This window comes from Drosophila ficusphila, unplaced genomic scaffold (assembly GCF_018152265.1).
Source record: "Drosophila ficusphila isolate 14025-0441.05 unplaced genomic scaffold, ASM1815226v1 contig_791, whole genome shotgun sequence".
Taxonomy (NCBI): domain Eukaryota; kingdom Metazoa; phylum Arthropoda; class Insecta; order Diptera; family Drosophilidae; genus Drosophila; species Drosophila ficusphila.
Genome location: NW_025064737.1, coordinates 27,307,517 through 27,319,578, shown reverse-complemented (window position 1 = coordinate 27,319,578; position 12,062 = coordinate 27,307,517). Strand labels below are relative to the sequence as shown.

General features: G+C 43.8%; 3 protein-coding genes across 5 annotated transcripts; 2 read left to right on the top strand and 1 right to left on the bottom strand.

The window, feature by feature from the left end:
* The first annotated feature begins 32 nt into the window (after nt 1-32).
* On the top strand, nt 33-3,135 carry LOC108099437 (CUE domain-containing protein 2). The gene is made up of 4 exons (XM_017202973.1): nt 33-598; nt 661-904; nt 1,012-1,178; nt 1,302-3,135. Exons 1-4 carry the CDS (start codon nt 285-287, stop codon nt 1,486-1,488), a joined length of 912 nt encoding a protein of 303 aa, XP_017058462.1. The 5' UTR covers nt 33-284; the 3' UTR covers nt 1,489-3,135.
* A 209-nt stretch (nt 3,136-3,344) lies between these two features.
* LOC108099436 (transcriptional adapter 2B) lies at nt 3,345-6,533 on the top strand. 2 transcript variants are annotated; one of them, XM_017202971.2, is made up of 4 exons: nt 3,345-3,558; nt 4,086-4,961; nt 5,414-5,493; nt 5,609-6,533. In XM_017202971.2, the coding sequence occupies exons 1-4, from the start codon at nt 3,445-3,447 to the stop codon at nt 6,198-6,200; spliced, it is 1,662 nt and encodes a 553-aa protein (XP_017058460.1). In that variant the 5' UTR covers nt 3,345-3,444; the 3' UTR covers nt 6,201-6,533. The 2 variants fall into 2 exon arrangements, with proteins under 2 accessions (XP_017058460.1, XP_017058461.1); XM_017202972.2 differs by having other exon boundaries at nt 3,346-3,558; nt 5,344-5,493; nt 5,609-5,839.
* A 402-nt stretch (nt 6,534-6,935) lies between these two features.
* On the bottom strand, nt 6,936-9,998 carry LOC108099435 (DNA polymerase iota). Of its 2 annotated transcripts, none has more exons than XM_017202969.1 (3): nt 9,926-9,998; nt 8,307-9,278; nt 6,936-8,245 (listed from the first exon to the last, which is right to left on the bottom strand). In XM_017202969.1, exons 2-3 carry the CDS (start codon nt 9,261-9,263, stop codon nt 7,007-7,009), a joined length of 2,196 nt encoding a protein of 731 aa, XP_017058458.1. In that variant the 5' UTR covers nt 9,264-9,278; nt 9,926-9,998; the 3' UTR covers nt 6,936-7,006. The 2 variants fall into 2 exon arrangements, with proteins under 2 accessions (XP_017058458.1, XP_017058459.1); XM_017202970.1 differs by having other exon boundaries at nt 9,845-9,950.
* Between the last annotated feature and the right edge of the window lie 2,064 nt (nt 9,999-12,062).

Genomic DNA, 12,062 nt, shown 5'->3' with positions numbered 1-12,062 from the left:
TGTATCGGAGTATTATTGATTGCAGGAAGAAGAAGAAGCAGCAAAAGAAAGGCGCAGCTTGTAAAGCAAAACGGTTAAAACATAGTTTTTTGCAGAACTAAACTAAAATAAGGTAAACCGACTGTCAGTGAACGTGCTCTAAGGTCCGGGGAAGTGCCCATCGAGTGAGTTTCAGCGTTTTGAGTGACCCTCAGCGAGAGTGAGCCTTTCGAGTCCCGAGCCTCCGAAAATTCGCCGATCCAGCGAGAGATACTTCTAGAAGTGCGTTCAGCCTTACAGCCAAAATGACCAATTTGGAGAAGCAGCACGAGATGGTAAAACGGAGCCTGGTGCAGTTCATCAGTGGACACATCCCTGGGGCCGACTTTAGCGTGGTGGACGAGATTGTATTGTCGTATATCATCTCGATCTTGGAGGAGGCCTCGCAGGACCCGTGCTTTGACGTGGAGGGCTTCGTGGAGATGATGGGCGCCTACTTCGAGGAGTTCCCCACCATTGACCAGGGCATCATCTGCGACTGGATTTATAAGCTGGCCAATGAGCTCACCGAGATGGAGAAAAATCAGGGAAGCCATGACACCGTGAACTTGTCGCTCAAGTGAGTTTCACAGCATATATCTGCCTTAAATAGTATTAATTTAATCTATTTTTTGCCTAAAGCTCCCTTAGCTTGTCGAGCATTATTCCTGAGTCCAAACTGCGTGCTCGTAACTCCTCTACTTCCGAAAAGGACGAGCTCTCCTCAAACAGCAGCAGCAGCGGCGGTGGAGGCAGCAAGCGTTCCCAGCACTTGTCGGAGACCAGCGATGGAGGTTCCACCGATAGCTCCAGTTCTACTTGCGACTACTTCCTGGATGAGACCGAAGTGCTCCAGGAAATGTTCCCGGATTCGGCCATTGCCGAGGTGAGAAGTTTGGGCCAATGCACGCCAAGTCTTATATCTAATGGTTGATCGATCTGAATTCTTTATTTCTACATATTTTTATGTTTTCTATCATAAATCATTTTCAGATCAAGCATTGCATCGCTATTTCCAAGGGCGATATCGATAGCGCCACCCAGATTCTCTTGCATCGCCAGGAAACCAACCAGTGCATTACTGACAAGTCGCATACTACTTACATCAAGAAAAATGTTGTGGTCGACGATAATGAACTTAAAAATCGTATCATCGCCAGGTAAGAATCTATCTATACACGGATAAATTCTGTCCTTAAATGTTTAGAAAAATAGAAATTCGAAAAAAGAGTTTCCTTAGCTCAAGTGTATAACAATACCCTATTCACGACCTACCCCACTAGGTACTCTTATGTTGACAAAAACGCTACCCAGCGCGAGTACAAGCCGGTGGTGCCAAAGATGGAGCCGCGCAAGCTGGTCCGCTACCGGGACAACAAGATAGTGTCGCTTAAGGGCGAGCGTTACACCGAGATCAAGCGTGACGAAGATGCTGAGTTAAAAAAACCTAAGAAGCAGATTCAACCGTAACTAAAGAGGAACAAAACCCTCTTCAAGTATTTTATCAAGAAGCAAATTAATCCACACCCCAGTAACTTATCCGCACCCTCGACACCGATTTTCGCCAGCAGCAGTAGCTGCGAATCCACCGGCAGCAGCAGCAGTCATCCCATAACCGAGCACAGTTTATGCAATCAGATGCATATTGATGGGCTGACAGCCGCCATACGCAATGCTAGCACCCATCCCAGCTCCAAGCCAGTGATCCCCGCCAAGCTTAGCCAACGTTTAGATGCTTCCCAACACGACGACGATGACGCGCGAGAGGTTAGAGACAAAGACGAGCCACCGAGCACAGCGAATCGGTTCCCACATCTGAGTGAATATGGCCAGGAGTTTGTGGTGTCAGCTGGCATGCTGGTGCTACTATTGCTAGTTAGTCATTGGAGCCATTGGACCTCGAACTCGACTTCTCATCGCGCCCATCCCCATGACAAAGACAGAAAGACTTTACATACCAAATTAGTTGATAGTTATGCTTTAGGACTACTCGCTTATTCAAATTTTGGGAGCCCATCCGCCGCGGTGGCCGCCTGCTTATGAGTCGCGTTGCCGGGAGCAGGCGGCCCGGACCGATTCGGATCTGGATCCGAATCCGTATCCGTTGCCAGTCGTCGGTTATGACGACTGGGGTCGCGCCTGCGCTGTGACTTCTTCTTAGTTCCTTACGCAAGCGAATTTGAATTGAACCGTATCTGTGAAAAACTTGAATCTCAAACTCTTTTATGTCCACGACCAGTATTTTTGAACCTCTTTCGAACCCAAGGATCAGATGCAGGTGCGACACCAAACCCGAATTTGGCGCTCAAATAGACTTATTTAGACGTTTTTAGGTACTCAAATTGATGAATTTTGTTGGCCGTGTGCGTATTTAAAAAACGCAGCTGCACAAGAAACTTGCCATATCTGTTTAAGATTTGTTAACCCATTTTGTATCGTGTAACTCGTTTGTTTTCCTCTGGTCCAAGCAAACTAGCAACAGTAATCTAGCAACAATGCCACCAAAGCCACTTGCAACACAAACTAGTCCTCACCGCCCACTGAGATATCCGGAACCCATAACAATTCGGCTACTGCTCGGAGTAAGACAGCAATACTAACAATAATCTAAACGTATTCAGCATATACACATGTATGAACTAATCGAATAATCAACTATTTATATAATCCTTATCCTAATCCTTTCCAATGATTGCAACGATTGTAACCTACAATATCATGGCAGTCCCATGCCCACTTCATGTTAGATGTAAGCTCCAGAATATTGTTCGGCAGCTTTGAATTTTTTTGTTTGAGACAAAAGATTAACATCCGTTTTATCAATATTTATAAGTTTAAAATTTTAGTCCCCGACCACCGTTTTATTATGTAACCAATTGCATTTTAAGCATCTCAAGTTTCCTGATTTTAGTTCAGCACTACACGGATAGTGTTTTAACAATCATATATATTCGTATTTATTTTTACCTGGTTTCGGTTTGATATTAATATTTTATATATTTTAGTTTTATATATTATTTTTGTGATATTAGCGTAAAAATCAATTTAAAGAAAAGGCAAAACACTCGAATTAAACTTTTGAAATTACTAAATAAACTACTATCAATATTAAACGCATACCAGTGAGTGTTTGCAATATTTATTCTATAATTAAATTTGGTACTTCAAAACCGCTGGTAAGTAATAAAGTTTTTTCTTAAATTCACAATTTTGTTTCAACGGAAAGTAAAAATATTTAAATTCAAAGTTAGACAGCCATAAAACGGCGGAAAAGACATCATTGCTCTTGTGAACTAGTTCGTTGGCGGCAGATATTAGAATGCTCCGCAAGCAATATGGCGTTGTCAACTCGTCTGGTCACACTGCAGGCATAGGTTTTTTTCGCACAACTCTTTTTGTCGAGAAAAGTCCACGTTTTGGGCCAAAATGACCACAATCGCGGATTTATTCACAAAGTATAATTGCACAAATTGCCAGGACGATATTCAGGGCATTCGGGTGCACTGTGCGGAGTGCGAAAACTTCGATTTGTGTCTGCAAGTAAGTAACTTACACATACACGGAATCAATCGACGCACTAACGTATGTGTGCGACAGGGTGGGTCGACTTTTTAGTGCTCTTCATAAATGTAGATCTTTAAAATAAAAATAAAGAAGTTAAAAAAGGTTATTTCTTTCATTTCGATTTTTATACTTGAAATTAGTGTTCAATAATGTTTGAATGTACAGTTAGTATAGTTAACCATAGTTTCTTATCTCCAAATTACACAACAAAAATTATTTTTTTTCAAAGTAATAATACTTAAGAGTAACTTAAAATGTGTTTTCCAACATAGTTAAGAATTTCAAAAGAGATCTTTTCGGAAAACCAATGTTTCTTTGTCAACAAAATCGACCCACCCTGCTGTACCAACACTCGTACAACCTAGAGATGCGTCGCCGACCTGGAACCGAAAAACTGACTCATCTGGAAATACATATGCATAAACACCGCCGGCAATTTCGCCATGTTGATTAATAAACAGCTGACTCTGTATTTACGTTGTATTATTGTTTATTTTGCGCAGTGCTTTGCCGCTGGGGCGGAGATCGGCGGCCACCACAACAACCATCCCTACCAATTTATGGACACAGGTACCTCCATACTGAGTGTGTTCCGTGGAAAGGGGGCGTGGACGGCGCGGGAGGAGATCCGCCTGTTGGACGCAATCGAGCAGTACGGCTTCGGTAACTGGGAGGACATCAGCAAGCATATCGAGACCAAGTCGGCGGAGGATGCCAAAGAAGAGTATGTAAATAAGTTTGTGAATGGCACGATTGGAAAAGCGACCTGGACTCCGGCACAAAGCCAAAGACCTCGGCTCATCGATCACACGGGCGACGACGATGCCGGTCCTCTGGGCTCTAATGCCCTGGCCACCCTGCCGCCGCTGGACATTAACTCCGACGAGGCCATGCAACTGGGTTACATGCCAAACAGGGACAGCTTCGAAAGGGAGTATGATCCCACGGCTGAGCAACTGATCTCGACCATCTCACTCAGCTCCGAAGACACGGAGGTGGATGTGATGCTCAAGCTAGCCCATGTGGATATCTATACCCGCCGACTTAGAGAGCGAGCTCGCAGAAAACGGATGGTCAGGGACTACCAGCTGGTCTCGAACTTCTTTCGCAACCGAAATTATGCTTTGCATCAAGGACTTACAAAGGAGCAACGCGAGTTTCGAGACAGATTCCGGGTCTATGCCCAGTTCTACACATGCAATGAGTACGAGCGGCTATTAGGATCACTTGAGCGGGAAAAGGAATTGCGCATCCGACAGGCTGAGCTGTATAGGTATCGCTACAATGGCCTGACCAAGATCAAGGATTGTATTCACTTTGAGCAGCACGCTGCAACAGCTACGCATCGCTCCACTGGGCCATATGGCCACGGCAAGACCGTAAGTATAAGCATTTACTGCGGGGAAATGAAATCAAACTATCCAAACATGTTTATAACTTGACTGCTAGGAGGTGTCATATAAATTTTATTTATTTGGTATTGAACTTTAAATAAATCTGTCTTTAAAAGACTTCTTTGATAGACAAGACGTAGAAAATAAGTACATACTACATTCTTCGGTTTGAGTTTCGTAAAAAAATATTTTAAAAGTCTAAAGAAGCAAGTTTGAATTTCTTTTCCCCTTGGAGATTGCTCATCTCCCATGACTATGCATGACGAGTTGAATATCGTGTGTGCTGCCTTGCTTTTTTTGGACTCGACCTGACCTGACCTGATCCAACTCTTACAATTGCTTTTCCGTCTTGTCTCACGATATTCAGCTCCACTGCATAATAAACGCGCCAAACAACGAGCGTTCGAATGGTTCTATAAGACAATGTTTAACCACAGGACCTCACGCAACCGTCCAATGGAAGTCATCGGCCGCCAAGCTCTTCCTTGCACTCCCCACAACCGAATCTCAGAAAGGTGTAAGTATTCTTGAAGCCGATGCTGTATTACTCAGATTGAGATTGCCACTGGGAAGATTGCAGCACGATTTAAGAGCCTAAACCCTAATAAATATATTTGATTTATTCCATTTAGCGAAATGTCAAGCGGCGTCGAGGCAAGTTCAAGTTCAATCGCACCAAAAAACACGCTCCACACCGCCGACCCGACCTGCTCCGGCGCATTATTGCCCAGCAAAAGCTACTTGGATAGCTGTCGGGGATCGTCGGCAGCTACGATGCTGCAGGCGACAGAGATGGGAATGGGGACAACAGTGGACTTGGGAGTGACGACGGGAGCGATTTCCGCGGCTACGACGATGGCGAATCTGCCCACGAACTCGGCGAAGGGAAGCCAACAACATCTGCAGTCGCTGCAGCAGCATCCTCAGCTCCAGCAAAGCGGCAGTCACAAAACGCCAAGCGAGGCCGTCGACGGAAGCAGTGAGCAGGTGCCCATGAGCCTTAAGTTACGCTCTCAGCTGGAGGAATTGAAGCACCTACCGCAGCCTCTGGGCAGCGACCTGCTTAGCCACAACGAGCTGGACTTGTGCAGGAAGCACAATATCACACCCACTACCTACCTCTCGTTGAAGACTGTCTGCCTGAGCGGAGCACCATCGCTGGGCAGTCCCATGGAGACTTCGCTGCGCAAGTTCTTCATTAAGTGCGGCTGGCTGAGCCACTGATGGAACCACTTCCATTTAAATTAAGAGTAACAAGCATTTCTCAAACTAAGGACTTCACTTTATTTTATAATCGTTAGCATAAGGTAAAGACATTTTTTTATACTGTTCAACTATCGTTGCCATTTTCTTTGAGGTAAAAACTACAGAAATCATAAAATCAATTCACTTGTATCAAGTTAAGCTCAATTAGCTAAATTTTTGTTCCTTTGTGTGAAATGTCGAGGTTCAAATATTCTGTATTAACTTAGCTTAAGTAGGTGACCCAACCAATTGAATTTGTATGATATGAAGAGTAAAAGAAGTAATAAATATACTGCGAGTGTTCAACAAGGACATGGACATGTTTCTCGGAACTCACAGCTGCTAGGGAAACCGCTCGGGACTATATCACACCAGGGGATACACTTTACTTTTTGTGAAAATCGCTATGTAGGAAGCCTCTGGAAACGATACTGTTTCAGTCGAGTATTTGTATTTGTAATTATTCACTCTAGTAGGTAGTTTTCCATACAAGAAACGAAATTAATAAATTTCTCTTCGACATATGTAGATAAAAGATATTCAATATATAACCTTGTAAAAAACTCATCATCATAACTGAGATGAAATAATGCAATATTTTTGTGTGGAAGTTTTTTGATGTCCTGTCCTTAAATGTACGTATCCTAGTTTAAATTCGTCCAAAGCGGCGCCCTCAAAACTTACAAACTGTAACCCTATACCTACAAAAATATATCATATATAGAAACGGATTTATTCACTTTTTCCTTACAACTAGAAACGATGGTGTGCTCGAAGGCACTACATCACTTGTTCCGCAGGAAGTAGCGGTACAGCGTGTTCTTCTGACCTCCGCTCGCGGTGGTGGCAGTGGCTGGTGCTGCACTTGTTATCGCTGCGGTTGTGCTGCTTCCTGTTCCATTCGTTTGCTCTACTGCCGCCACCAGGGAACTTCGCCACGAGGCGATCAACTCCGACTGCAGTTCCACTGGCAGTTCCTTGAACACCTCTGCATCCACGCCAGCTGGACAGGCGATATCGGTGAGTGCATCACTAGAGGACGTGTTGGAAGAGGCTGGGATAGACGAGGCAAACGACATGGTAGGTGTGCTGGGTGCGCTCATTGCTGAGGAATCGTCCATGGGCGACGGAAGTGGCGAGGAGGCCGTTGAGCTGGCGTTTGAGCTTAGGCGACTAGCAGTGCGCGTGGTCACAAAGCGGAGGCTGCCGTCGATTCGCTGTAACAGCGTATTCGGTGGCTGGACGGTGCGGAATCGAGGAGCAGCCGCTGACGTGGAGGGCGTTGTGCTCATTGGAAAGTCCTTCTCGCTGTCCCTCGAATTTAGACGCAGATCACAGACTCGCAGTTTGCTTGGTGAGGCAACCTCGGCGGCTGTATCCCCTACGTCCGCCGCTAATCGACTGCGCTTGGACACCAAAAGCCGGCCAATGCGGCTCTTTTTCGGCGAGGGTTCTACCTCCGTCTCGGAAAAGTCACTGAAGTCAGAGTTCGTGGCCGCCGATTCGGAACCATTATCCAGCAGCATGGGTACCGGCGAGGCCGTGGTGGCTCTCCTCCTATAGAATTGATCGCTTGGCTTGAATGTTGTCGGTGACGAACGGAAGGCGCTTTCGTCCGATGTGGGACTTTCGGCAGTTGGACTCGTGAGACTCGTATTTGTCAGTGAGGTGATCGATTGCACCTCGAGATCCGCCTTCTTGATTAGGAAATTAGCTATGGATGAGGAGCCCACCTTGCGCTCCTGAAACTTGGAGAAAGCAAGGCCCAGTAATGTGATGTTAAAGGGTTTGCTCATGTCCACGATCCGCTCAAACAGTCGCATCACAATCTTGAGTAGTTTGTCCTGGGCCCCATCAGCCAGTTGTACCTTGCTGACACCGGTTTCTCCTGGGCACACGGAGGCCTTAAACAGAGAGGGTAGAATGTTGGCCTGTTTGGTCTCGCGGTGGCTGCTCTTCTTCTGGGTGTCGAACTTTCGCAGCACCACCTTGATGGCTATAGGAACGCGACCATCCTCGGCCACCTAAGGGATATTTAACAACTATAACACTTTTGCTAAACCTTGGAATAAATTTTTAACCTACCTGCTCCACAAGTCGCTTTAGCAGCATACGGAACCGCTCTTCAACATCGGTTCGCACAGAGATGGGCTTGCAAGCGTCTTCCATGCCAATGGTCTTGGGTTTTCCAGTGGGACGGACAGAGCTGGTATCGCGACCGAAGGCCAAGTCCCGCAGCCTTGTAGCCGTCTCGAAGCCAAACTTCTTGCGCATCACGTCCATGTCGCAGTGCTGCAGTTGCTCCACGGAGGACATTCCCGCCTCGAGCAGGAGGCACTGCGTCTTCTGGCCTATCCCAGTGATTCGCTTCAAGTCACCCAGTTCCCTCATAAATTGCTCTGCGTACGTGGAAACAAGAACGGTCTGTTGGTTTGGCTTGTGGCTGCTGCCGACCAGCTTTGCCAGCAGTTTGTTATATGCGATTCCGGCGCAACAGGTAATGCCCAGTCGGAGCTTAATTTCTTCCCTGATTTCCTGGGCTATCCGAGTGCCGATCGCCAGTCGCTGGGCACAGCCGCAGTCGCAAGCGGACAAAGATGTGCCGTCCGGCGGATATATGTGACCCACAAACGGCTTATGCTGGGCCTCGGCAGCATGAGCCTCACGGAGTTCTACAAGCGCCGTCACATCCATGAAGTTCTCGTCGAAACCAAGCTTCTCTACCAAAGGAGTGTAGTTGAGCAGAAGGTCAAAGATTCTTTGCGACATCTGTCGATACGGGGCAAGGTCCTCTCCATTGACCAGAACCAAGTCCGGACAGATGCGTTGGGCCTCGGCAATGAGCATCAGCTTGGACACTCCCTTGGCTCGCGCCACATAGTTGCAGGTGACCACAATGTTCTTCTGCTGAATCCCCAGAGCCTTCGATCGCAGCGTTGGGTCACGAATCTCCTCCACCTGAGCGTAAAAGTAGTCCATGTCCAGGTGGATAATGGTGCGCTGGTGCGCCTCGCTTTTGCCGAGCACACTGGCGAAGTCCATGACGGTTCTGAGCGCCTGCAATTGCGAAAGGTCATGAAATAGATTTCACACAGTCGGTATTCAAGAGGCAATCAATTTTAGGATACTCAGTGTAGATGTTTACACACATTTGTACAGAGAGGATGCTATATTTTGCTTATATATGCATTATTCAATATTTTTATTATTAATGATATACTATTTGAAGACATAACAGGTACAGCATACCCAAAAAAATACAGGGTATTCTGATGCAAGTTGGGTGGCTGGCGGTGAAACAAAGCAAAACACAAAAGAGAGAGTGCGCGACGAGAGAAGTTTCTCGGGAGTGGGAAATCTGCTCGCAATTTCTTCCTCTTCTACTGGCGCTGCCGACTTTCTAATCAAACATTACGAAAAACATCCAAGCCAAACGCCAACGCGCACACACACAACCTAGAAACGAGTGCCGGCTAAACATTTACGGGGCCCCAAAACAAAATATTGCACAAAGCTGTCTGTTTGGCGATGACGCATTAGTTTGTGATCAAGAAAACTGTAGATTTCGCATGATTTCTGGACCTCTTTAATTTCGGACTTCTTCACTGATTCCCACCACTTACCGGAGTTCTTTGAATACACGATTTAAAGCCTAAACACACACCTGCCGCAATTTATTACTTTTAATTGGGGTTTATATTTACCTTAAAAACTAGAGGTGGAGACACCGATGGCACTAGCGATGGCCGATAACTTTGGGTTAGTGCAATCGATTTAAGTGGCACTGAAGCATGAGCAACCCTGGGTAAAAACCTGAGCATTGGTTTACAGTCCTGCTAACAGCAAGCGGTGGCATCTCGCGATGGCGTTGCCACCTTGATTTTAACATGGGACCGGCGCTACCACTATAATCAATTTAAATTCAAATTTAAATTATAAATATTCTGTTAAGAACTAATTTTATTTGGTGATTTAATTTTAATCATTTTAATGTCTAATCACCAGTACGATCGAAAACCAAAGATTAATGAATCCTCTACAAAAATTGTAGAGGCCCTATGCTCCCGGGTGGAGTAAAGAAGGTAAATTTTTTAAATTTAAAATTAAATTAAATTAAATTTTGAATTCACACAGAAAATTAGTATTTTGCCTTCTTCTAGAAAAGATTTTATTGACCGAAAGAATTTTGTAAAAAAACATGCTTTTTGTTAAATTAAAGATTTTATTTGCATCAACGTAAGATAACTGAATGCTTTGTTTTTAAATGGCTCCTAAAATTAGGAATTAGTTTATTGCCAAAATATTTAATCACCAAGTTCAAAGAACAAAATAACTGCTTAATATTTATTCGGTACACCTTGCATTAAGGCGCGTTAATTATTTAATAACCCAAATTACGCATTGGCGCATTTCTACGTCTTAAAGATCTACGTCTTAAAATCTGACTAATTCTTAATAAGTTACTTAATATTATATAAGCCCAAATATGCAAATTGCTAATGCATATCACCCTCCAAATTTAGAACGTTTCAACCACTGCTAAGTTAGTATAAAAGGCAGTGGATCACTCAGACTGTATTCAAAGTGTCCAAAATGAAGATCTTCGCTCTCTGTGCCTTCCTGCTCCTCGCTTTGGCTGCCGTCATGGCCGATCCGCAGCCCATAAGCACCAAAGCAATTAAAAGTTCGCCAGGAAAATAAAATTCTTTCCTTGAAGGAACCGCAACAGATTGAGGAAAAAATAAATATACATTTAAATGGTTATGTTTTTGATTTAAATAAAATTGATTTTGCTTATTATAAATCAAGGGAGCTCAAATTTATTTATGGGGAAATCGTAAACAGGTTTTCGGAGAATTTTTATTTCAGACTACAAAACAAAATAAATGCACCATTTATATTTATTATAATTGTTTTCTTAATTGAATTAGGACACCAAAATGAGTGTCTCATTTCTATGTTTTTAAACTAATGAGTTAAGGAGCATCTGAGTTTTGTTGCTCAAATGTTTTTATTAACCATTTTAAAAACAAAATAACCTTACCTTACCATGTATTAAGGCCCCATCAATTATTAAATAACCCAAAATACGCATTGGCGTATTACTACGGCTTAAAGACGAGTTTAAAATCGGACCTGTTTTAAATAAATTATTCAATGTTAACTAAGCAAAAAAAAAAATATTGGCTTTAAAGATAGCGCATTTTACCAACTGCTTATAAGGTATAAAAAGGCTGTTAACTACTCAGACTGCATTCAAAGTGCTCAAAATGAAGATATTTTCTCTGTGTGCTTTTCTGCTCCTCGCTTTGTCTGCTGTCCAGGCAAATCCTCAGCCTTTAGTACCGAAGACAATAAAAGTAATATACTGAGCAGGTATTCAAATTTGAATTAGCAAATAACCTGAGTTGCAGCGCCGAAATAAATAAAAAATAAACAGCATTTTTACGATATATTCAAACAATTTAGCTAAAAATACAAAAATAGCATTCTATTTTTATTGTTATTTTATAATCCAGGCCAAAATAAATTAAGAGTTGATTAAATAATAAAAAGCAGTCACCGTTGACGTAGTTCAGAGAAATTAAATAAATTGTCTCGAAAACAACAACCTGTTTTAGTTACCAAAGGTGAGCTGCTCTAAGCAATGAAATGCAAAACGTCATTATAAATTTAATACTCATCATATGAGTGCTAATTGGAATGTAGAAACGAGTCTGGCCAAGAGTTCCCAAGAGCGGGTATAAAAAGGCGATGCGCCGCTTCAGAGCGTATCAAAAGTCTCCAGAATGAAGTTCTTAGCCCTGTTCGCTTTCCTGGTCTTCGTGTTGGTCGCCGTTC